The sequence below is a fragment of the Enhydra lutris genome, unplaced genomic scaffold, assembly GCF_002288905.1.
Source record: "Enhydra lutris kenyoni isolate GAN:26980312 unplaced genomic scaffold, ASM228890v2 scaffoldscaffold21, whole genome shotgun sequence".
In the NCBI taxonomy this organism is placed as follows: Eukaryota; Metazoa; Chordata; class Mammalia; order Carnivora; family Mustelidae; genus Enhydra; species Enhydra lutris.
Genome location: NW_019154105.1, coordinates 67,385,244 through 67,407,497, shown reverse-complemented (window position 1 = coordinate 67,407,497; position 22,254 = coordinate 67,385,244). Strand labels below are relative to the sequence as shown.

The following is a 22,254-nucleotide window of genomic DNA, read 5'->3' as shown; positions in this document are numbered from 1 at the left end:
TCCCTGCTGAGCAAGGAGCCCGATGTGGGACTCGAACCTGGGACACCTGAGCCAAAGGTAGGCGCTTAACCAGCTGAGCGACCCAGGTGTCCCCTACTATATTGTTTTTTAAAGTGATCTTTGAAGGGCTTTGTGCCACAGAAGCTCTGCTGGAGAGGCCCGTGCAGCACTGGCCCTGGGCAGGTGTCCGGGCTCCTGGCCATCGGGAGCCTTCTTGGGTACTCAGCTGTGCTCCCAACCCCATGTGCACCAATGCTGCGGTCGGCACCGACACCCCTTCCTCTTGGGGGTCTGTGGTTGGGGCTGAGCCAGGGAGAGGGGCCTGCGGGACTAGCCCGGGTGAGAGCCCTGCTCCATGTCTCTCATGAGCTTCCCCGGGAGACGGGACCCCACATGTGTTGTCATACGGCACTGCTGGGAACAGAGCGCATCCCATCTGACTTCCCAGGAGAGGATGCTGGCAGCTGGCGCCTGTTTCCTTTGGACTTCATCCCCCCCAAAGCCCCCCACCCTGTACCTGTTCCCTTTGCTGATTTTGCCTCGTCTGTGTTCATCGGGATAAACCCCCCACCATGAGCACGACTACCTGCTATGTCCCCTGTGTTCTCCTAGGGAGTGAGCGGACCTGGGCTGGTCTGGGACCCTGACACAGGTTCGCTGACAACCAGTACTTTTAATGATGAAGTCATCCCCTGGAACAATTAAGTATATTCCTTTGCTCTTTTTGCTGGCTTATCTGTTCTGTCCGGTGGCCTCTGTGGTTGACTGAGGCAGGTTCAGACTTTTGCATTTTCCCCACATGGTACCTTGCTCAGAAGACAGTAATCGAGGGAGGGAGTTGGAATATGAGAGAATATAAGCTGACTCTTTCCTGATGGAGAGCTGCTTGTAAAGGAGGGGTTTGTGATCAAAGAGGCACCTTTGTACACCGAGTCGATGGCCAGCCCTGCTTCTTGCTCTGTCTCTGCCTCTCGGGTTCAAGTGCAGACTACGATGTGCTGGGTCAGCAGAGGAGCATGAGAGCCTGTGTCGTCGTGGCCATTCCTGGGCACTGCCGGGCTGCTGGTCCTTGGACCACACTTCGAATGGTAAGGGTCTCGAGGGGTCTTCCCTTTTGGCCCAGACAGGCAGGAGAAAGCGGGCAAACCAGGCCAGGTTCTGCGACAATCCTGGATTCCTCAACCTAAGGTGGGATTAGCCTCACTGCAGTTCTGGGAAACACAGTCTAGTCTGGAGGGAAATTTCTTAGCCTGGCTTCAGGATTGATTGTATCTAGAAACTGCTTCTCTGTCACTTCGACATTTATGCGGTAACCAGAGACTTCCTGTCACGGTTTTTGTGATGAGTTCTCTTCTTACATTTAGGTACTCTGCGTAAGCAATAGAAATACAGGCTCTTTTATAACAAACTATGTATTTCCTTCCTTAGGACATTATTTCAAGAAAAAGGACGGCAGCACCCAGCCTTTCCCGAACGATGGAACCCTTGGAGTAAAGAATGATGCCCTTGGTCTTGCGAGTTCATAGAGATGTATAGGGCAGGGGACACGGTGGACCGTCCGCTTCATGGGCCAGCGCCCCCTCGCATGAGGAGCGTGGAGGTGGCTAGAGGAAGAGCGGGCTACGGATTCACCCTTTCTGGCCAGGCGCCTTGTGTGCTCAGCTGTGTCATGAGAGGGAGCCCCGCAGATTTTGTGGGTCTCCGTGCTGGCGATCAGATATTCGCTGTCAACGAGATCAACGTGAAGAAAGCGTCCCACGAGGATGTGGTGAAATTGATTGGGAAATGTTCCGGCGTCCTGCACATGGTGATTGGTGAAGGCCTTGGCCACCTGGAGTCCTGCTCCAGTGACGAAGAGGTTGGGTTTTATGATGGCAAAGGCTGGCTGAAGCCCAAGCTTGATTCCAAAGCCTTGGGTATCAACAGAGCAGAGAGAGTGGTTGAAGAGATGCAGTCTGGTGGCATTTTCAGTATGATTTTTGAAAATCCTAGTCTTCGCACAAGCACTTCAGAGCCCTTGAAACTGAAACAGAGATCCCTTTCTGAGTCAGCCGCCACGCGCTTTGACCTTGGACGTGAAAGTGTAAGTCACCCGAATCCCAGCCTTCTTTCTAAGGAGGAAGTATCCAAAGTCATCAACGATGATTCTGTTTTCAGCATCGGACCTGAGAACCATGAAGATTTTGTGTTGGATGCCAGTATTTTGAACGTTGCCATGGTCGTCGGCTACTTGGGTTCCATCGAACTTCCTTCCACAAGCTGCAACCTTGAGTCGGACAGCTTGCAGGCCATCCGTGGCTGCCTGCGACGTCTGCGAGCCGAGCAGAAGATCCACTCCCTTGTGACCATGCGGGTCCTGCATGACCGCGTGCAGCTCTGCACCGACCAGGCTGCCGTTCTGGCCGAGTACCCGGCGGAGAAGCTGGCCTTCAGCGCCGTGTGCCCGGATGACAGGAGGCTCTTCGGGCTCGTGACCATGCAGAGCAGTGATGACGGGAGCCTGGCACACGAGGACGAAGGTGCCTTGCGGACCTCCTGCCACGTGTTCATGGTGGATCCAGACTTATTCAGCCACAAAATCCATCAAGGCATTGCCCGGCGGTTTGGGTTCGAGTGCACAGCTGACCCCGACACCAACGGCTGCCTCGAGTTCCCGGCGTCCTCTCTTCCCGTCCTCCAGTTCATCTCCGTGCTTTACAGGGACATGGGCGAGCTGATTGAGGGGGTGCGGGCGCGGGCCTTCGCAGATGGGGATGCGGATGCCCAGCATAACGCTAGCACCAGCAGCAACAGTGACAGCGGCATCGGGAATTTCCACCAGGAGGAGAGGAGCAGCCGGGTGCTGGTGCTTGACCTGGGGGCCAGCTCGAGCAGGCATGGCCCCGGCAACGGTGGCTGGGAGGGTATGGGAGGCAGGGGCTCCCAGCCCTGGGGCGCCCCCTGGAATGGTGCCTTCTGCCATGACACCGAGGTGGGGGGTCCGTTTGAGGCTGCTCCGCCGGCTGACAGGGGCCGGGACTTCAGTAAGCACTTGGGACCCGCTGCTCACGCCGAAGTTCCCCCGGCCTCCTTGCGGAGCTCGGTCCCTCCTTCTAAGAGGGGTGCCGCTGGCCACGGTGGTGGTTTGGGCCAGCGGTGGCTCCCGGTCCACGTCTTGCAGGAGTGGCAGTGTGGACACGCCAGCGACCAGGAGTCGTACACGGACTCCACAGATGGGTGGTCCAGCGTCAACTGCGGCACGCTGCCTCCTCCCATGAGCAAGATCCCCGCTGACCGCTACCGGCTGGAGGGCAGCTTGGCACAGCTCCCGCTCGGTGCCCAAAAGAGGGACTGGTCCAGGAAGGCTTTCGGGATGCAGAACATCTTCGGGCCCCATCGTCAAGTTCGAAAGACAAAGGAGGACAAAAAGGTAAGCCTGCTCAGTGTGGTTCAGGAGAAGTGAGCTTGGAGTTGTAGCCCCATCCATCCGCGATGGGATGACGTGTGCTGATTGACAGGTGTCCAGGCCTGGCTCCCTTGCTACCCTTGGGCCTCTGCTGGCCGTCACAGGACGTGTTCCACTTATGTGCCGTAGGCTCTGCACACTGCCCACACTCTTGCGGGTCCTAGGCAGACCAGTGGGGCAGGGCAGGTGATGGCGGAAGGGACGTCACTTCTCACAGCCAGGCCAAGGCCCTCCTCCCACCCTCCTGCCTCTTGAGCTGCTATGGGGGCCTAGGAAGGTGCTGTCCCTGTGCTCCCATGGAGCCTATTTCCGCATGCCCTTTTGAGGGCAGAAAATTCCTGAAGCCCAGAGACTATTGACTTTGGTACAGGGAATTTCCCAGGGTGTGGATCCTTGCTCCGTTTCCTTCATCTGGAAAATTCTGCCGTGAGAGAAATGCCAGCCAACCGCAGCAGTGGGCTGGTGGCTCGTGATCTCTTGCTCGCCTCAGGTGCGTCTCAGACAGTGGGGGGACCACACTTGACACGGTGCCCTGAACACCTACATCCGTCTATGTTCTTTGGGGCCTTTGCCTCCCCACCCCCCCCCAACCAGGAACTCAGTTTGGAGCACAAGGGTGGGCGTCCCCCTGCAGGACTTGGCTCACGGGGGGCGGGGTGGGGGTGGGCAGGCTGATCTGCTGGGTGGCGGGTGCCATGTGAGTGACCCAGTGAGAGGCGGAGTGGTGCCTGGCTCAGGCGGTTTCCATGGGACTTTTTTCTAGGAGGACTTCCGTGATTTTAAAATACCTTTTCTGTGTGTGTTCGCATTTTGTTCTCACAACAGGGTGGGGGGCAGGAGAGCTGGGGGGCTGCTCAGTGAATATTCTGTTCACACCCATTCCCTTCCCGTGTCACAGTAGTTTTCACTGTAAGGCGCATTAAAGAACAGTTTGAGATGGGGGGGACAGCCCCCCTGGCTTTCCCTCTGTCATCCGCCATGGGCACATTTTAATGGGTCTAAGGTAGATTTTTGTCTTTATAAACAGTTGTAATCATGTGGGTTTTTGACTCCGTTCTTACACTGCACTCTGGCCTCTCGCAAGCCCCTTCTCTTGGTCCTTAGCCGAGCCACAGGTGACCTGGGTTCTCGGGGTGGCAGCCCCTGCCCCCGTCCTTCCCAGCCACCCCCACCGGGCCCGGCTGTGGCATGGGCAGCACCGTGCACCTGAGCCTCCCCGCCTCGCGTCCCTGTCCCCTGGGGTGGGTGGTGGAGGGAAGGCCTGGAACGCAGTAAGTGTTATCTGAGATGGGAGAAGTCACTGTCTCTTTGAACACGCATCCTACAAACGTGTCTCCCTGCCGGTGTGCAGGAGAGGGCGACTGGGCGGTATGTGCGGGGCAGGCAGGGTGGCAGCTGTCTGTGCTGCCAGGCGCCCTGCTGTCTGAGGGCTCCCCCTAGGGTTCTGACCTCGGGTACCTCCTCAGCGGGGTGCTGTGGGCCCAGTCCTGCGGCTGAGGCAGCCAGTCCTCCAGAGGACGAAGGTTTGCGCTTTAACAGGATTAAGCAAGGTCCCAATTTGAACCTTGGGTTTCTTCCTTCTGTTAAAGATGTAATTTGTTTAGAGCAGTTTGAGGTTTACAGTAACACTGAAAAGGCACAGAGACTCCCCATGTACCCACCGCCCCCACACACGGACAGCCTCCCCCACTGTCTGCAGTCCCACCAGTGGACCATTGCTGACAAGTCATCATTCCCCCAAGTCCACGGCTCATGTCCAGGTCACGCTCGGTGCTGCACATACCGTGCATGTGTCACGACAGGGGGACACCCTGATGGTTTCACACCCAGTAGCTTCACTGCCCTGAACCCCCTCATGCCCCACCTGCTCCCCGCTCCCAAACCCCAGCCTTGGCGCCCGCCAATCTCCTTGCCATCCCCACCGTGCTGCCTTTTCCAGGACATGCCGTGGATGGAGTCACACAGCTCGCAGCCTCTCCCGGCCGGCTCCCTTCCCTCCGTCGCGTGCATCCCAGCTCCTCCAGGTCTCCTCGGGGCTCAAGAGCCAGCTTCTATTTAGTGCCGGCTAACACTCCTCCACCTGGAGGGACCACCACGGATTCATCCGTCATCTGCTAAGGACATGTTAGTTACTCCGGAGTTCGGGGGACTCCAGAGAGAGATGCTGTTAACATCTGTGTGCAGGTTTTTGTGCGTCCATGAGCTCTGGGCTCCTGCGGTAAATGCCGAGCAGCTTCATGGCTGAATCGGATGGTGAGTGTCCAGTTTTGTAAGAAACCGACCAGCCGTCTTCTGCATTCCTGCCACTATGGACGGGAGCTCCCATAGCTCGGCGTCCTGGCCAGCACCTACGGGTATCGGGGTCCTGGCTAGATTTAGTTTTCTGCATGGGGCCGTCCTGTGGCTCCAGAACTGTCTGTTGAAGATGCTCTCTTTGCTCCCTGGTGTTGCCTTTGTTCCTTTGTCAGAGATCAGTAACTGTATTTGTGAGGGTCTCAGGCTTCTTTCTGATGTCCTTTCACCTTGAACACAAGTGTCGTGAGAAGGAGGACCTGGCTGTTGGGACTTAGGCTGCAACAGAGCGGTGGCCTCTCTCTTGTCGGGACATAACAGTAGGGTGCTCACCAGGGTGCTGTGGACCCAGGTAGGGAGTCTGTGAGCTGTCCGGCCAGGCATCTTTATCTTTATTCACAAGTAGCTGTGAATGGTTCTTGCTATAACCTCTTGAAAATCATCAGTTACTTTTTACTTTGCCTCATGGGTTCTCCTGGTTCTTAGCTCAGCCTGATCCCGCAGCCTCCCTTGCTGGAGCAGCAGAAGTTTCCAGAGGTTGTGAGCTGGTCTCCTGGTGTCCCTCCTGCAGGCTTGTGGGGATGAGGAGGACTGGCTGGGAGGAATGCGGGAAGTGGCCAGAAACGGGAAGAGGAGGGGGAGGCATTGGGAAGGGCGGAGGGGAGCAGCGGAGGCATCCCGGGTTACTCCCATTCCTGTCCGAGGTAGTAGCAGCTTCAGTGCCTTGCTTTGTAGAGACTCAGGCGGTCTCAGTGGGGCCGCAGCTCAGGGACCAAAAACACACCAGGATCCGAGCAGGGAAACAGCTGGGAAAGTGCTAAGTAGGCCGAAAGTGGGAAGCTGCTAGAAGGGAGAGCCCTTGGAGACCCTCGGGCAGGCCCCGCAGCATGGGCAGGACAGAGGCCAATAGGGGAGAGGCAGGGGGAGCTCAGAGGCCACTCTCCAAGGCCAGGAGGCCCCTGCCACCGCGCCTCGCTGCTCCTCTGGAGACAGAGCAGAAACTGGATGGCCATCCCTGAGAAAAATGGCACAGCACTCACACACCACCCGGAAGACATCCAAACCCAGAGCCAGCTCCTGTTTGACCTTGACCCCTCCCTCCCCGGTGCTGCTGGCAGAGCCTCCATCAAGCTTTGGCTTGGAGCTTTGCCTACCCCCAGACGCACCTCAGCGCCTAGCTGTCGTGGAGCTAGTCTTGGCCACCTGTGCCCGAGGGCTCTTTCTTGGGATGGTGGGGCAGCACTGGCCTGGATGGCCTCCTGGCTCCTCCTCCCGGGGTGAGGGGCACACACTCCCCCAACCCCAAGATGGCCTTTCCTTGTCTCTGTGCGCCTACGACGGCTCCCACACGCTGCTCCTGTCCAGTTACTACTTGCACGCTGCTGCACGCGGCCTGCTGTCCTCGGTCGGCCTCGGCCCCTGTGTTTGTCACTGCCTCCTCATCCTCTGCCACCCAGTCTCAGTCCAGATCCCGGCCTGGGGAGCCCCACTCTTGGGGAAGCCTGGAGGCCAGCAAGCCACGAGGAATGTCGCTCCCAATCCTGCTAACAGCCGAGTGCCAGCCCTGGGGCACTGAATGTTCTAGTCTGGGGAGGCCTGGGGAGGCCGGAGGAAGTAGAGGAGGCAGCGGGAGGAGGGAGTTCCTGGGGGTTGGAGCCTAGGAGAGGCCCCTGCGGATGGTTGCTGACTTTGTTTATTCTGCTTTTCTTTTTCCTGGTGTCTGTAGCTGGTAGATACAGAAGGGAGCCCATGACCCATGTGAGAGAGAAACATGCAAGACCTTGAAATGCTGTCTGTAGCATCAAAAGTGATTCCATTCCATTTATTTTGAATCTAGAATATGGAATTCTGCATCTTTGAAAATTGATATCCTAAGAATGAGATTAATTAAAATATCTAGGTAAGTAGCAAAATCCACATTCTGAAACGTGGCACATAGTGGATTTTGGAAAATTGTGAAATGAAAGTAGGTTCATTATGATACCGTCCAAGAGATTTGCTATTTTGAAACGAATTAAGAAATATTTTTCAATTCCTCAGTTTCCTTTTTCATATGAACACATCAGTAGATGGAACCCACAGAGACAAAAGCTCTTTGGGGCTCTCAGTAATTTGTCAGGGGGTGCAGGCATCCTGAAACCATGGTGTTTGAGTACCGGTGCCCCGGGGACACTTGCCTGTCAGTGGGGTAGACTTCCGGAGAGAGCCACTTCCAACCCGGCAGTGTTGGTGGGCGCCTAATAATTACCTTTCTGATTGAATACGATGAGAAAATGCTGGAAAAATACCATAGACTACGTGTGCTCATTTAAAAGTAGCATAGGTTTTAGTGCGGGGTCACAGCAAGACGGCACCAGTGGCCTAAGCCCCGGAGACTACTGCGTCCCTGGCTGGCTGGTGCACGCGCTGCCCCTCTGGAGCTCTGGGTTCCTTCTATTCTCCTCCTCCACCTGCTGGACCTGACCCCGAAGGACAAGAGAGCGTCACACCCTTGCTCCGGTGTCATGGCCCCTGCTGTGTTCCCATGTCTGCCACGCCACGTAGGTCAGGCGGGTCACAGGGCGGCCCCTGCATCGGGGAGGCCACCCATGTCGCAGTGTGCCACTCGGCCACGTCTGCATGCACAGTTCCACAGTAGAGGTGAAGAGAGAACAGTCCCAGGGTGCCTGGGTGACTCAGTTAAGCGTCTGCCTTCAGCTCAGGTCATGATCCCAAGGTCCTGGGATCGAGTCCCACATCGAGCTCTCTGCCCAGCAGGGAGCCTGCTTCCTCCTCTTTCTCTTCCCCTGCTTGTGTTCCCTCTCTCACTGTCTCTCTGTCAAATAAATAAATAAAATCTTCTAAAAAAAAAAAAGAGAAAATGATCCCCCAAATACCTATATTTAATATATTCCCATTTTTGTGTAAAAATTTCAGCACCCCTCAAGTAAACCTGTATGTTTTAAAGTGCACATATGTTTATATATAAATATCTAGAACAAATTCAAAGGAAACACCCCCAACTCATAGTTACTGCAGCGGGGGGGGGGGGGACAGGTAAGGGAAATCTGGGGACTGTCCAGGATATTTTGGTTTTATCTTGTTGTACTTCGATTTTTTATTAAGGGAATAGGAACATATTTTACTTGCTAAAAATAATCCCTTGGGAGAAAAAAATTATTTTTCTGAATTCTTTGAATAAGAGTGAAGTAAGGCCCGGCCCCGGAAGGCAGCGTCTGTGTTCCTGTGGCACAGTCAGCAAAAGGCTCCTCACCCGTCGTGCCGGGAGCGTTCTGTGTCCCATGAATGGCTCTGTGCGTTCTTCTAGTACAATGAGAGGAAGTTTTAAAATAGATCGTAAAAAAAAATCTGGAGACTCCTAAAAAGGCCAGGGCGAAGGCCCCGGGATTTCAGTCCCTCTGCAAAGAGGGCTTTGCTCGTGACCCTGTGAAAACAATGCTGAGCGACGTGGCATCCCTCTCTGCCCCAGATCATGAGGAAAGGAGGCTCTCGGCGACACAGGACCCTGGCCTGGCAGTTGGGGGCCAGGGGCGGTCCCCTCTCCAGCACTGCTGGGAGGTCCCAGGGCTGGGGAGCTCTGGGAGGCCGTAGGAACAAAGGGACAGACATAGAGTGCCCCCTGCTGACTATCCTGCTGAGATTTCCTGTGGTTTCCAGGCAAAGCGAGTGTTCAGAGCTAAGTGGCCACTGTGTTCCTGCCAGAGTCAGGAGCCTTCGAGTCCCACAGCGGTCACATGTTCTGTCCTCGTGCTTCTTTCTCAGCTTTGTGAAGATGGCTTATCACTTGTCTGGTGTCGTTTCCCAGATTTACCTGCGACACTGTGTGCGGCTGCTGCTCATTTATTTTCACGGTGACCGTACCACCACATGCGCATGCGCACGCATGTGCGCACACGCACACACATACTTTCTCATACACACTCCCCCGAGCCGTAGAAGGAATGGCGGGAGCTGCTCTTGGGGACACCCTGCACCCATCTCCATCTCCGGCTGTGCGCGTGACGGGGTTTCCCGGGGTCTGTCCACGGTGGAATGGCTGGTCCGTGGCAGTACGTGTCCATCTTTGCAGGTAACGGCCAGTGCTGAGTTTTTCATATCTGTATTTGTTTGTATTGACTGGAAATAGCAGGTCTCTGGAGTGGGGACAGATTGGATTACTGATCTATGACAAGCACACTGTTCCCGGTGCTCAGTCCTTGCCTCTGGCCCATTGCAGGGACAGTCATTTCAGGGATCACCCTGTGCGCACCAGCATGGTACTGGAGGCAAGAAGCCCTGTAAATAGGAATTGGGGCACTTATACGCATGTTGTACCCTCCTCTTCCCTCCCTTGAGAGGGGAGAGAATCCCTGGCTCTTTAAGCAAGTATCCTTTGAGACAGAGGGGCGAACCCTGGGTTTCCCCTCCTACCCTTTGCAGTGTAGATAAATGTCTCTGGGAGTGGAGGCCTGATAAGTTCTCCCCAGATGTGTTCCAGCCCCACCTCTGAAATGTGAGGACTTACCCTTGGCAGGTAAATCTCTCCTGGAGTTTACCTTGCCTATTCCCCTGTAACCCAATCACCAGTCCAAGACCGGGAGACTGTGGGTTCAGGTCCCATGGCTCAGTGTCCCAACAGTCCCACACCACTACTGTGAGTGCCCAGACCACTGCTGCATGTCCTTGCCAGCACTCGGCCTGGCCAGGCTTCTTGAATTCTCACCGGTCTAGCAGTGAGACGTGAGAGTGCACCGTGGCTTTGCTCTTAGAGAGTCAGATTCCTCATTGTTGAGGCACCTGCTTAAGCTGATGCCCACTTTTCTCTTGGGTTGTCTCTTCTGCTTCACCTGTCGGAATTCTAGATCCTGGCTGTTGACCCTGTGCTGATGGCATTGTGTGTACACAGTTCATGGCTTGTGTTATTCACTTGCTTTGTGGGGTCTCCATGAACAGAGGTTCTTTTTTTTTTTTTTTAAAGATTTTATTTATTTGACAGATCACAAGTAGGCAGAGAGGCAGGCAGAGAGAGGAAGGGAAGCAGGCTCCCTGCTGAGCAGAGAGCCTGATGCGGGGCTCGATCCCAGGACCCCGGGATCATGACCTGAGCTGAAGGCAGAGGTTTTAACCCACTGAGCCACCCAGGCACCCCTGAACAGAAGTTCTTGACCTTCATGTCAACCATCTTGTCAATTTTTTCCTTATGATTTGCAGTGTTGATATAACACATTCATCACTAACCTGAGGTCAGGAAGATTCTCCCTCTCCCTTTTCTTTCATTTTTTAAAAGATTTTATTTATTTACTTGAGAGAGAGAGAGAGAGACCACAAGTGGGGTGAAGGTCAGAGGGAGAAGCAGGCTCTCCACTGAGCTGGGAGCCCGATGTGGGGCTCGATCCCAGGACCCTGGGATTATGACCTGAGCCGAAGGCAGATGCTTAACCGACTAAGCCACCCACTCTGTTTGTTTGTTTGTTTTCTTAAAAATGTTTGCAGTTGATCTTTATGAGTGGAATAAGGTGGCTGGCAAGTTAATTTTTTCTCTCTTGGGATGACTTTGGAGCTGCTGCTCTTGTTAGAGCACCAAATCCATCCTGCTTTGTGGCTCAGCTGTGCCCCTGTGCGTTACGTGTTCACACGTGTGTGTGTCTGCTTCTCAGGGCTCTACTTCCCACCATCCACACCTCCAACGATACTTTCCTTTTACATTTGCAGCTCTGTAATGAGTCTTCATATCTGATATGCTGGATCTCCTTACCTTATCTTGGCTATGCTGAGCCTTGCTCTTTTATGTAGATTTTCACAGTAAGTTTGTAAATTGTCCAAAAAATGCTACCGACATTTTTGTTGCAATCGTACTTTCATCTGTAGACCGATTTGGGAGAACTGACATGTTTAGAATATTCAGTCTTCCTATCCATGAAAATAGTATTTCTCTCCATTTATTTCAGCTTTGTTTTCTTTATAAAAATTTACAACTTCCTTTGTAAGTATCTTTAATTAGATTTACTTTTAGAGCCTCCCTTCTGCAATCAGCTGAATGTTGGTGTCTGTGTCCCCTACCTCTGGCCAGCTGGGTCCTCACCAGGCTCTGCCCCCAGGGGCGCTTGGGGTGGACAGAAGGGAGGGGGAGGGCCCCGTCCCTCCCTGTCTGCTCTCCCCTTGTTACCACAGCAACACTCCTCACCTCAGTGAGTGGGCAGTTCTTCCCCCTGTAAACCCTTAACTCAGTTTTGGGCTCCCCCTCTCCCTGGGGGCTGTCTCCTGGCCCCTCAGACACCAGCATGGCCCCACCCCTTCCCAGGTCTGGGTCCTCATTTGGCCAGAGTTTATATCCCTCCCTCCTCTTGGTGTCCTTGTCCCAGTCCCAGGATACAGCCACCTCCCACGGTGGCTATCTCCAGACCTCTCAGGGCCTCTGTTTGCCTTCCCAGGTCTCTGATGCCTGGTTCACTGTTCTTTCCAGGGGGTTCTCCCTGTGAAAACCACTGGAGTGGTCTTGCTTTCTGACTAGACGCTGTCTCACACACCAGGAGCAGTATGTTAGCTGGAAGTCTTACTTCTTAAATTCTCTATGTTCCCGTATTTTAGAAAAACCTCCAGATGATCTGGTCTCAGTTTTGAACTAAGGTCTTCTTTGTTAGCATCTGTTTTTTCAGGAAGTGCTGACTGAGCACCTATTGTGTGCTGGGACCTGAGGGAGAGGTGGGGGTGTGACGTGAGCAGGACAGGCATGGCCTGGCCCCCCTGTGACTGATGACCTGCCGTCGAGACTCTCAGCGTTCGGAGTTTCTGGTTCTTATTGTAACTAAGAAATGACAGGCCGGTCCCCGCCGGGTGACTGTGAGCAGGCGCCTCTCTGGCCTCCATGTTCTGCTGTGAGATTGACGGGGTTGGACTGGCTGCTTGGGGTCATGGCCTGTGGTGACATGAGCCCCTGACGCAGTGGTTCCATGGGATAGTTCAGCACCAGTGCCGAGTGGTGGAGGGCCATGGGGTTCTGCCCTCTCCCTGTTTCCACCCTGGAGAGAATGACACTTCTCAGGCTCCCTGAGAGGCCCCTCGCTCATGGTCTGAGGTGATGGGAGCCAGGTGGGTTGTTTTTCCCACATCCTACGTGGGGGCAGGTGCATGGGAGGGCCCTCTGGTTCTTCTGGAAGCCTGGCTGCATGCCCCAGCCTCGGCTCCATCTCCGGCGTGGCTGCCAGTGGTCAGGCGGTGCTCCCCATGCCCGGAGCTGGGGCGAAACAGAGTCTACCCCTGATGCTGGATCACGGCCACGGCCATGTGACCGTGATAGCGCACTCCGTCTGTCTGTCTCCTTCCCATGTTCAAGCTCACAGCGTCAGCCACCTGCATTCACTCCCATTGGTGGCTGGGGGTTCTGGCGTGTTCTAGCGCTGCGCGGCCAGCCCAGCCCAGTGACACTGTGTTCTTCTCACGAGGCTGTGTGCGCTTGTTACCTCCTCCTGCAAATAAAAATGCAGAATCGCAAACACATGATTTGTGCAACGGGGTCATCTTGTGCATGTTCAGAGCTCTCTTTGGTTTCAGAACCGACTAAGAGCATTTCCCATAGTGCGACTTCGGCTGCAGCAAAGGCATTTGATTTGGATGGCTGCCTGGCTTCCCTTGGCTCAGAGCGACAGCCTCCCTGTTGCTGGGCACTTAGGTCTCTGGACAGTTTGTTCTCTGTCTTTCTCCCAGCACTGTGTTGGGCGGTAGGTGTTCAGAAGACTGAGGGCCCTGCTTCTGGAGGAGTTTGTGCTAATGGGTGGGGAGGAAAAGAGTGCAGCCTCTGAGGGGGACCCCATGGAGGGGACCCCAGGACAGCCCCTAAGGCAGCACAGGTTGAGGTGGCCTCTTAAAACAGGTGGCCTGGGGTGGAGGTCAGAAGGGCAGAGACCCAGGCACCTGTAAGAGTCTGGACGGGAGGGACCCAGCCTCGCCTACTGTGTGGAAGGGTCCCAGCGAAGGGAGCTCCCTGCACCCCTGCACAGGAAGCCTGCTAGCATGGGTCCTCTTTGAACTCTTGCTGGGATATTAGCATTTGATGAGCATAGTGGGATGTTCTGTTACCAGTTCTCAGCACCCCTGTGCTGCTGGTGGCGGCCAGGGTGCATCTGGAACAGGGACCCTGGGCTGCCCCTGCCTTTTCTTCAAGCCTACAGATTGTCCTGTTCCTGAGACAGTTCCTTCCTCTGTCTTTCTCCACTCCCTCTCCCTGTCCCTCCCTCTTCCCTTTCCCCTTCCCTCCCTCTCCTGCTCTCTTTCCCTCCCTCTTCCCTCTCCCCTTCCTCCCCAGACCTCTTTGCTGTCCCTGTTGCTGGCCCTTTCTCTGTTGGGTTCTTTCTGCTCACAGCTGCACACAGGTTGCCCTTCACTCAGCTTGCCCACTAGGTCAGCTGACTTTGCTCAGGTCTCCTGCTGGTCCCCAGCACGGCCTTGCCCATACACCCCCCTGCTGCGCTCAGCCTCATCTCCACTCCTGTCAGCCTGGTCCCTTCTAGCCGTCCTGGCATGGCTTCTTCTGCCTGGTGCTGGGCTTGTGGTCTGCCTCCTAGCCTCCAGGGGCCTCCGGTTTCCTCCAGAGTGTAAAGTGTTCAAGGAGCCCGCAGCTGCCCTGGGGCCATCTCTGGGTAGCCCCTCAGGAGGGCCGATGGATGGATTGGGAGTCTGGAGAGCTGCCCCAAGGTCCGGCTCAGGAAGCACCTGCTGAGAGCCCCGTGGCAACACCGAGCTGAGAAAACCGAGGCAGGTGCTCTTGGCACCTACATTCCTTCTTAATAAAAGTCGAGGGACTAAAAATTATGTGCTTGTTGCTTTGGTTCAGGCCGAGTGGCTGGTGGGGCAGAGGTGAGAAGTCAGGTTCTGGGTGTGAATACAAAGGCGGGGGTGGGGGCAGCAGTGGGTGCAAGGAAGCAGGGGGAGGCCGGGGAGGGGCAGGAGGCTGTGCTCAGTGGGTGAGGACCGTCCTCCCTTGGAGGCCCCTGTAGCCTGAGGTCCCGGGCGGGGGCGGTGGGGAAGAGGGGTGAGTGAAGGGAAGGCTGTCACGTTGCTGAGGGCACCCGGAGTCCATGTCAGGAATGTTGGGGGACAGCAGTCCTGGGCGTGTGTTCTTCCCCCAGGCAGCCTCGTGGCCTGGGTGCAGGTGCGGCCCGGGCGACAAAGAGGGATGGTGGCATCAAGGGTGTGTGTGAGGCTCGTGGGGCGCTGAGACCCAGCCTGCCGAGCTCTCCCAGGCAGGGGCACAAGCCTGGGGCGCCCCAGGATCTCAGGCGGGAGGAAAGCTGACAGCAGTTGGGAGAGCCTGACAGTCTTTAGAAAACATGCGAACTATCTTTCTGCCTGAAATGGGTCACTCGGGATTTCAAGTACCCAGGAAATCAGAGATTTTCAGCTGTGATGCTTTTTATATTTAAAATGTGCTGCCTTATTTGTTGGACCCAAATCGCATTTGGGGAAGTGTCCAGCATAATGACAGGGAATTAATTCTGGTCATTTCCCAGAGAAAGAACAAGATGTTTTAATGGCCTGTGATTTCATGCACCTGAATTGGTTTGGTCTTCAGACACCAGCTGAATGTCTAAGGAGTCTTTAGTTTCCAAAAATGCCTATAAAATGATGTAAAAGCATAATCTCTACATTAATAGTTGTTTCTCTCCCCACACAGTCTATCTTTCCCCAAATATCCTCACGTTTTTTTTCATTTGCTCTTGGCAACAGGCTCTGGAGGCCAGCGGGTGGGACCCTGCGTGTGCTTATGGGGCGGTGATGGGGTGTGAGGCTGGGGTTGTCCTCAGGCTGCAGCGCTTCAGTGGTGGGGCAAATATGTGGACGTCCTGGGGTGACTTTTGTTTTCAACTTTGGATTTTTACTGTGGTGACACTTGCAGAGCGTGACATTGACCCCAGGCAACGTGCCAGTCTTGCCCTCCTCTGCTCCCTGGCGCCCTCTTCTCTCCAGGGTAGCGCACCTGGCGGAGCTCAGCATCTCTTTCCAGGAAGGTAATGTGATTTGTTTTTTCTTTGTGTTTAGGGCTCAAAATTTGGGCGGGCCATCGGACTCACTCAGACTTCTCAACGCACCTCTGCCCGGAGATCGTTTGGAAGATCCAAGAGATTTAGTATCACGCGGTCCCTTGATGACCTTGAGGTATGTGATTTCAGTTTTTCTCTTTCCTTCATCAGGCTTTTTATGTTGAAATGAACATCAGTCGTGCAGATACATCTGAATCTTTCTGAATCCCACCCCGATCCTTCTCCCCTCCCTCCCTCTCCCCTGGTAACTGATCTGTGGGTGGGCAGGCTTTGACTGCATGTCTGGGCCTTTCCTGGCCCCTCGAGTGTCTGCAGAGCACACGTTCCGTGTGGCCAGCGGGGCTGTAAAGGCCTTACAGAGGCGAGCTGCTCTCACCCCTCACGGGGATCCTGGGGAAGGGCCTCTCATGGCTCCTTCTTCAAAGATCAGGTGTTGTTTCACAGATCGAGTGCATGCTTTTATCCAGAGTCCTTACAAAAGTGAGCGGTCTTGACTTTGAGAGCAGTCGTAGGTCCACAGAAGGGTGCAGCCGAAGGCACAGAGCCCCCGTGCTCCTGGCTCGCACGGGTGTAGGCCATGGGACACTGACGGGCCAGTGTGGAGGCGTCCTTGTTAGGCTCGCAGTACGCGTGAGCAGCCACTCTGGGCCGTGCACTTGCCGGCTGTGGACAGGCGTGTAATGTCACACGCAGGTTGCACCACCCCGACACCCCTGTGCCCTGCCTGATAACCCTCCCTTCTCCCCCGAATCCTTCCTTGGCGGCACCCGATCGTCCCGGGGGTCAGTGCGTGTTCTAGTACTCGACACGGAGTCTTACCCCGCCCCCTTGCACACGCTGCCTGGCACTTTCCAGGCCGACCCTCATGGCCTCGGTCTGGCGTGCTGGTTGCAACGCAGTATCCTGCTGTCAATGTGCTGGGGTCCCCCCGACCTGCTGCCTGCGGACACCCAGTGGGAAGCAGGAAACCCTCTCCTCTGTGTGGAGCCTGGGTGCACGCTCTCGCGAGGGCCCCTCGAGCCCGTGTGGGGGTTGGGGGGGCCTGGCCATGGAGGGCTGGGTGATAGGTGGCTAGACACCGTTGGCCATGGCCACTCCCATGCAGGCTCTGCACCTGGTGCCGTCAGACTGGAATTTTCCGTTCCAGTGGAAGGGCACCTTGGTTTACTTTGCATTTTGCTGATGACGAGCTAGGCCGAGTGGCCCACTGTGGGCTCTCTGGCACTGTTCCAAATTAGCGGCGTAATCATATCCTTTTTCTGTTTTTAAAACAGATTTTATAGTATTTCTTTATATATTAATCTGAATATGGGTCCTTTGTCAAATAAATGTTTTGAAAAAATCTTTATGGCTTACTTCCACCTTTGTTTACGGTGTCATTTGTTACACGTACATTTAATTACAGTAAACTGTTGCAGCACAAAGTTCTGCTGTTAGTGCCCAGCTCGGTGGTGTCACGCACAGCCATGGTGTTGTGCGGCCATTCCCCACCCTCCGTCCCCAGCACTCTTCCTCTTGCAACACGGAAACTGTCCCCATGAGGCATGGATTCCTCATCTCCTGTCCCCAGTCCCCAGCTCCCACTGCCACACTTGTTGTCTCTGGTTTTGACGACACCATGTCCCTTGTATAAGGTCAATCAGACGGGATCTGGCTTATCTCACTGGGCACAGTGTTGTCCAAGTTCATCCACGGTGTAGCACGTGTCAGGACATCCATTTCGTCCATTGTATGGGTAAGCCACGTTGTGTCCATCTTTCCATCTGACAGCAGTCGCCTAGGTTGCTCCCACCTTTTGTCTGCCGTGGAGAACCCTGCTGCGAACACAGTTGTGCAAATATCTGGTTCTGTTTTAAAAACTAACTACATAAGGTAATTTCTTACAGCCTGAATAACAATAAACTGAAACAAACCAACTTTGGTTGTTTCTTGCTTAAAATAGCAGGGTAATTTGTGTTTTCATGGAAAACTGCAATCATTGGCTGTTCGAGCCAGAATGGGCCTTTGAAAGTACCTCATTTTCTGGGCTGGATGTGGGGAGGGGGGGTTTGTCAGAGTCGGAGCGTGGGCCTGGAAGCTGGAGCTGGGCTGGTGGTGGGGTCTCTCGCCGGTGGTCTCGTGGTGAGTAGGGGGCGGTTCTGGTCAGTAGTGCTCAGCACCCACGCTCTTGTGGAGGAAGCAGAGGCGGATGCCACACTTGTGCTCAGGCGAGGCCGGGCCTGCTGGCTGGGACCCCCAGAGCAGTGCTGCTGCCACTGGAAGGGGGGTCTCGACTGAGCCCACGTTCTCAGGTTAGGCGGCTTGCCAGGTGTCGTCTCTGCGTGTTTCTGGAAGGGGTGTGGAAGGGGTCTGAGCCTCCGTGAGGTGACGAGGTCGCATCAGCCGGGCTCGTGGTGGCAGCCTATGGTCTGACATCTATGTCCCTGATGTGGTCCCGGCCTCCGCAGCCGCGTGCCTGTTGCTCATGTCTTCTCGCCCACGAGGAAGTGCTGGGGCTTCTCACGCTATGCCACCCGCATGGGTGCCGTGGTCTGTGCTCTTGATCGAGGGCAGTCCGGCCGCTCGTATCTTTTCTCTCTGACCTTCAGACGAGCTCCGCAAGGAGCTTGACATGGTCTCTGTGGTACAGGTCAGGAGACTGAGGTGTGGGATCAGTAGCATTTTCCAGGCCATGCTGGGCTGCACGCTGTGGTCTTTTTGCCACATCTGGGACCTCTCACTTTTGTTAAACGGGTACCTTAGAGACATAAGATCAAATCTTTGCTATTTTTTTTCCTGTCTGAGGATTTGAAAATGTAGACGCTACATGTAACTTTCGTGAACCCTCGTCACTGGTAAGCCTCTTTCCGAGGGCAACTCGTGGAGCACATTGTCTGTCTGTCTTCCCTTCGTTCCTCTTCAGCAGGTGTCCTAGGCATCCTCTGGGACTGTCCCCAGACTCTTGGCCTTCACTCCCTTGTCTGGTCCCCTCCCCAGAGGCACCGGCTTTCACATCAACCTTCATTTGGTGCTTAATCATCCTGGGTGTCTTAGAACATTCTCTCCATGTTGCTCCTGCTGGAGGCCTCTACATCCCCTCGACCACCACCAGCCTGGCCCCTCGGCACAAGTCTGGTCTCTAGTCCACTCCCTGAGGCCCCTGGGACACCAGCACCTGGGGCCAGGTTCCCTGGAGGTAGAGTCAGACAGAGAGCTACTTAAGCTGGGGGACAGTGAGGAGGAGCGAGGAGGGCCTTATAACATGGTGAATGTGTGGGTCAATCAAATGAATGGTGACTGAATAAAACGAGGCGCCCAGGACAGCGATTTTAAATGAATTCAGTATTCCAATTAAAGAGAAAAAGTGGTCAAAAAAAAAAAAATGGTCAGCCCGCATGAAAAATCTGATTATACTCTTACTAGAGACACGTGTCAAACTAGAGGGTACAGAAAGTGAACAGAAGAATGGGAAAGGAGTCACTGTGCCATGCCAATCAGAAGAACGTGGCAGGGCATCTGCGGACGCAGTCGGTCAGGTGTCTGCCTTCGGCTCACATCAGGATCCCGGGGTCCTGAGATCGAGCCCCGCGTTGGGTTCCCTCCTCAACGGGGTCTGCTTTTCCCTCTGCCTCTGCCCCTCCTCCCTCCCTCAAATAAATAAAATCTAGAAAAAAGGAAGAATGGTGGCATAGCTCTGTTGTCAGAGTTGGCTTTTAGGCAAGAAGACTTCCTAAAGGTAAAAAGGGAGCTTTCACAACAATAAGAGGCAGTAAGACGTTACATTCTGTTTTGTTTTTTTTTAAAGACTTCACTCATTCATTTGAGGGGGGGGGGCGTGCATGCAAGCAGGGGGAGAGGCAGAAGGAGACGGAGAAGCAGACTTCCCAGTGAGATGGGAGACTGACATGGGGCTAGATGCCAGGACCCGGAGATCATGACCCAAGCCGAAGGCAGACACTCAACTATCTGAGCCCCCCAAGGCACCCAAAAGGTTACGATCTAAATCTGGTTCATTCAGATTCATGCATTCAGTAGCTTAGTCTCAACGTATCTGAAGCTAAAAGAGATAGAAGCAGGAGAAGTGGACTAATGGATGTAGCAGGAGATTTTTAACACTCCTGCTCTGTGACTGGTGGATTGAGCAGGAAAAGGTCTGGAAGAGAGGGGATCCCAACAGCAAGACTCCTAGCTTGGCCTCCGGGACCCCACGTGGGACTGCCTCCTATGGGCACGTTCTCCCCACCCCCTCGTGGAACGTGTAGGAATGTTGGCTACGTGCTGGACCATAAAGCGAGTCTCTGTAGCTGCGGAGGACTCTTCACAGGGTCTGTCCCCTGCCATAGCCGGGTCGGCTGGACTCCTGCGACAAGAAGACGGTGCCCGCACACCCGTGGGTACGCGTTCCACCATGAGCTCCGTAGTTGAAAGGAGAATCACCACGGAGTCAAGTGATGATGCCGAAATGCGTGCATCTGAACCGTGGTGCACAGCGGCCCTGGTGCCTGGAGGGGGTACTCACGGTGCTATGGTGCAGGCACCAGAGGGGACAGAACGTGGAAGGTCGTCTTGAGGCTAGAGAGAGAGAGCAGTGAGACCCACCCAGAGGAACTGGAGGCTGGGCAGGGAGGGAGGCAGAAGAAATTAATGAAACAGAGAATGAACGGACTGAACCAGCAAGGGAATCCCTGAAGGTGGGCTTCCTTCCCAGTTCGTTGGATGAGGCCTCCAAAATCTTGGCCCCAAAAGCTGATGAGGACCCAAGAGGAGAGGGGCGGGGCGGGGCTGTCCAGTGGTTAGCCCATGTGGAAGGACGCCACGCCCTTGACAGAAGCACAGCCCAGTAGGTTACATTCATTCCAGGGACATGATTTTTTTCCCACAGCTGAAAGTCAGTATAATGGACCACATTAACAGAGGAAAGTAGAAAAATTGTCTATCATTGCAGCAGAAGCAGGAAAAGCATTTGGGAAAAGCCAGTATCCATTCGTGGTAAAAACAAAAACAAAGAAAACAAAACTTAACAAAACAGGAATAAAAGAGAACTTCCTTAATCTGACAACGATATAAAAACCCCAAGAAGCAGCATATGTAAGCTTTTCCCCTGAGGTCCCGAGCAAGAGGAAGACATACGCTCTTACTGTTCTGTTCAAATGTTTATTGCCGGTCTCAGCATATGAAGAAAGTAAAAACAGTAAAAATTTTAAAACCGCAAAAGAAAGATGAAAATGTTCTTATTCTCACATCATATGATTAGGACATCAAAAATCTAAAAGAATCAATGGAATCATTATTAAAATTAATGAATGCTTGGCAAAGTGCTAGATATTCTGTCCATATACAATAGCCAACCATGGGTACACTTAGAAAATAGCATATAGATTTAATGCAATTTTAATCAAAATCCCAATAGGTGTTTTGTCAAACTTAAGAAGATGATTTTAAACTTGGCATAGAAATGCAAAGGGCCAAGAGTAGCCAGGATATTCTTGAAGAAGAGTAGGTAGGAGGACTTCCGCTATTTGCTGCCAAAACTCATTACAAAGTGAGAGCGGTTCAGGACTGTGTAAGTGTTGGTATATGGAGGGAAAGACAGACAGTGGACTAGAAGAGCGTCCCCAGAAATAGACCACCCAGCGCAGGCATACGTGTGCAGAGCAGGACCGAGTGTGGTCTTTTCGATCGGTGGTGCTGGAATAAGGAGACATGCACGTGGGAAAAAGAAGGAAAGGGGTGCCAGAGCGGAAGCAGCCTGCCTGTCCCCCTGGCCATGGGAAGGACGGGAAAGCTGTGATGTCTTCATGCCTCGGATGCCCCGTGGCCGCCCCGGGAGTGCAGGTGAATGTCCCAGAAAGAAGGCGGACACCAAGGATTCCATTTCTGTGCATCAGAAGAGAGGCCAGACTGATCCGCGGCCCATGACTGTGTGTTCCGTGTAGAATCACGGAGAGGGGCTGGCACATGGCCTTTCATTATGGCCTTTGTGGGGCTACATGGGTGGCCCTTCGTGATGTATCTTTGAACCGCACGTTCTCATCAGGGGCTTCTTTCTGGGTTTGTAGTCCAGCTTCCAGAAAACATGCTTGGCCTGAGCCTTGCAGCCCTGCTGACTGCTGGGGTGGGCAGTGGTCACCGGCTGGGGTTCTGCAGGTGAGCCCAAGGGAGGAAGAAGATGGGACAGAGGGGACAGGATGTATGGAGTGGGGGGGATGGAGGGGCCTGCCCTCAGCAGGAGACGAGCTGCTGACAGATGGCGGGAACTAGGGAAGGGCCTTGGGGAGGGGGGTCAAGGGAGGAGACAGTTGCTGTAGACATGTCAGAGGTGAGATCTTGTGTGTTTTCAAAAGGTGCCCATTTTGGTCATGACTGTGGCAGATGGTCACCTGGGAGAGAGTGACCCGAGAGACCGGTCAGGAAGAATGTGACCAGTCCTGTGGGCCCAGCGTGGACCGCGGGGCGTCTCTGCCCCGTAGGTGTTTAGTCAGGCAGAGATAGGAGCGTGAGCCATAGTCTTGATGTTTGTGA

The 22,254-nt window shown here is 54.4% G+C and overlaps 1 protein-coding gene across 4 annotated transcripts in view; it reads left to right on the top strand.

The window, feature by feature from the left end:
• The first annotated feature begins 823 nt into the window (after positions 1-823).
• LOC111148999 (regulator of G protein signaling 12) overlaps positions 824-22,254 on the top strand; it is an 84,927-nt gene continuing 63,496 nt past the window's right edge. For all 4 annotated transcript variants that reach the window (XR_002640731.1, XM_022505867.1, XM_022505866.1 and 1 more), the window contains exons 1-3: positions 824-1,088; positions 1,429-3,409; positions 15,752-15,868. Coding sequence is in view for 3 of the 4 variants with exons in the window: in XM_022505867.1 (XP_022361575.1) it covers positions 1,529-3,409; positions 15,752-15,868 (1,998 nt within the window). In the remaining variant the exon portion in view is untranslated. The remainder of the gene's footprint in view (positions 1,089-1,428; positions 3,410-15,751; positions 15,869-22,254) is intronic.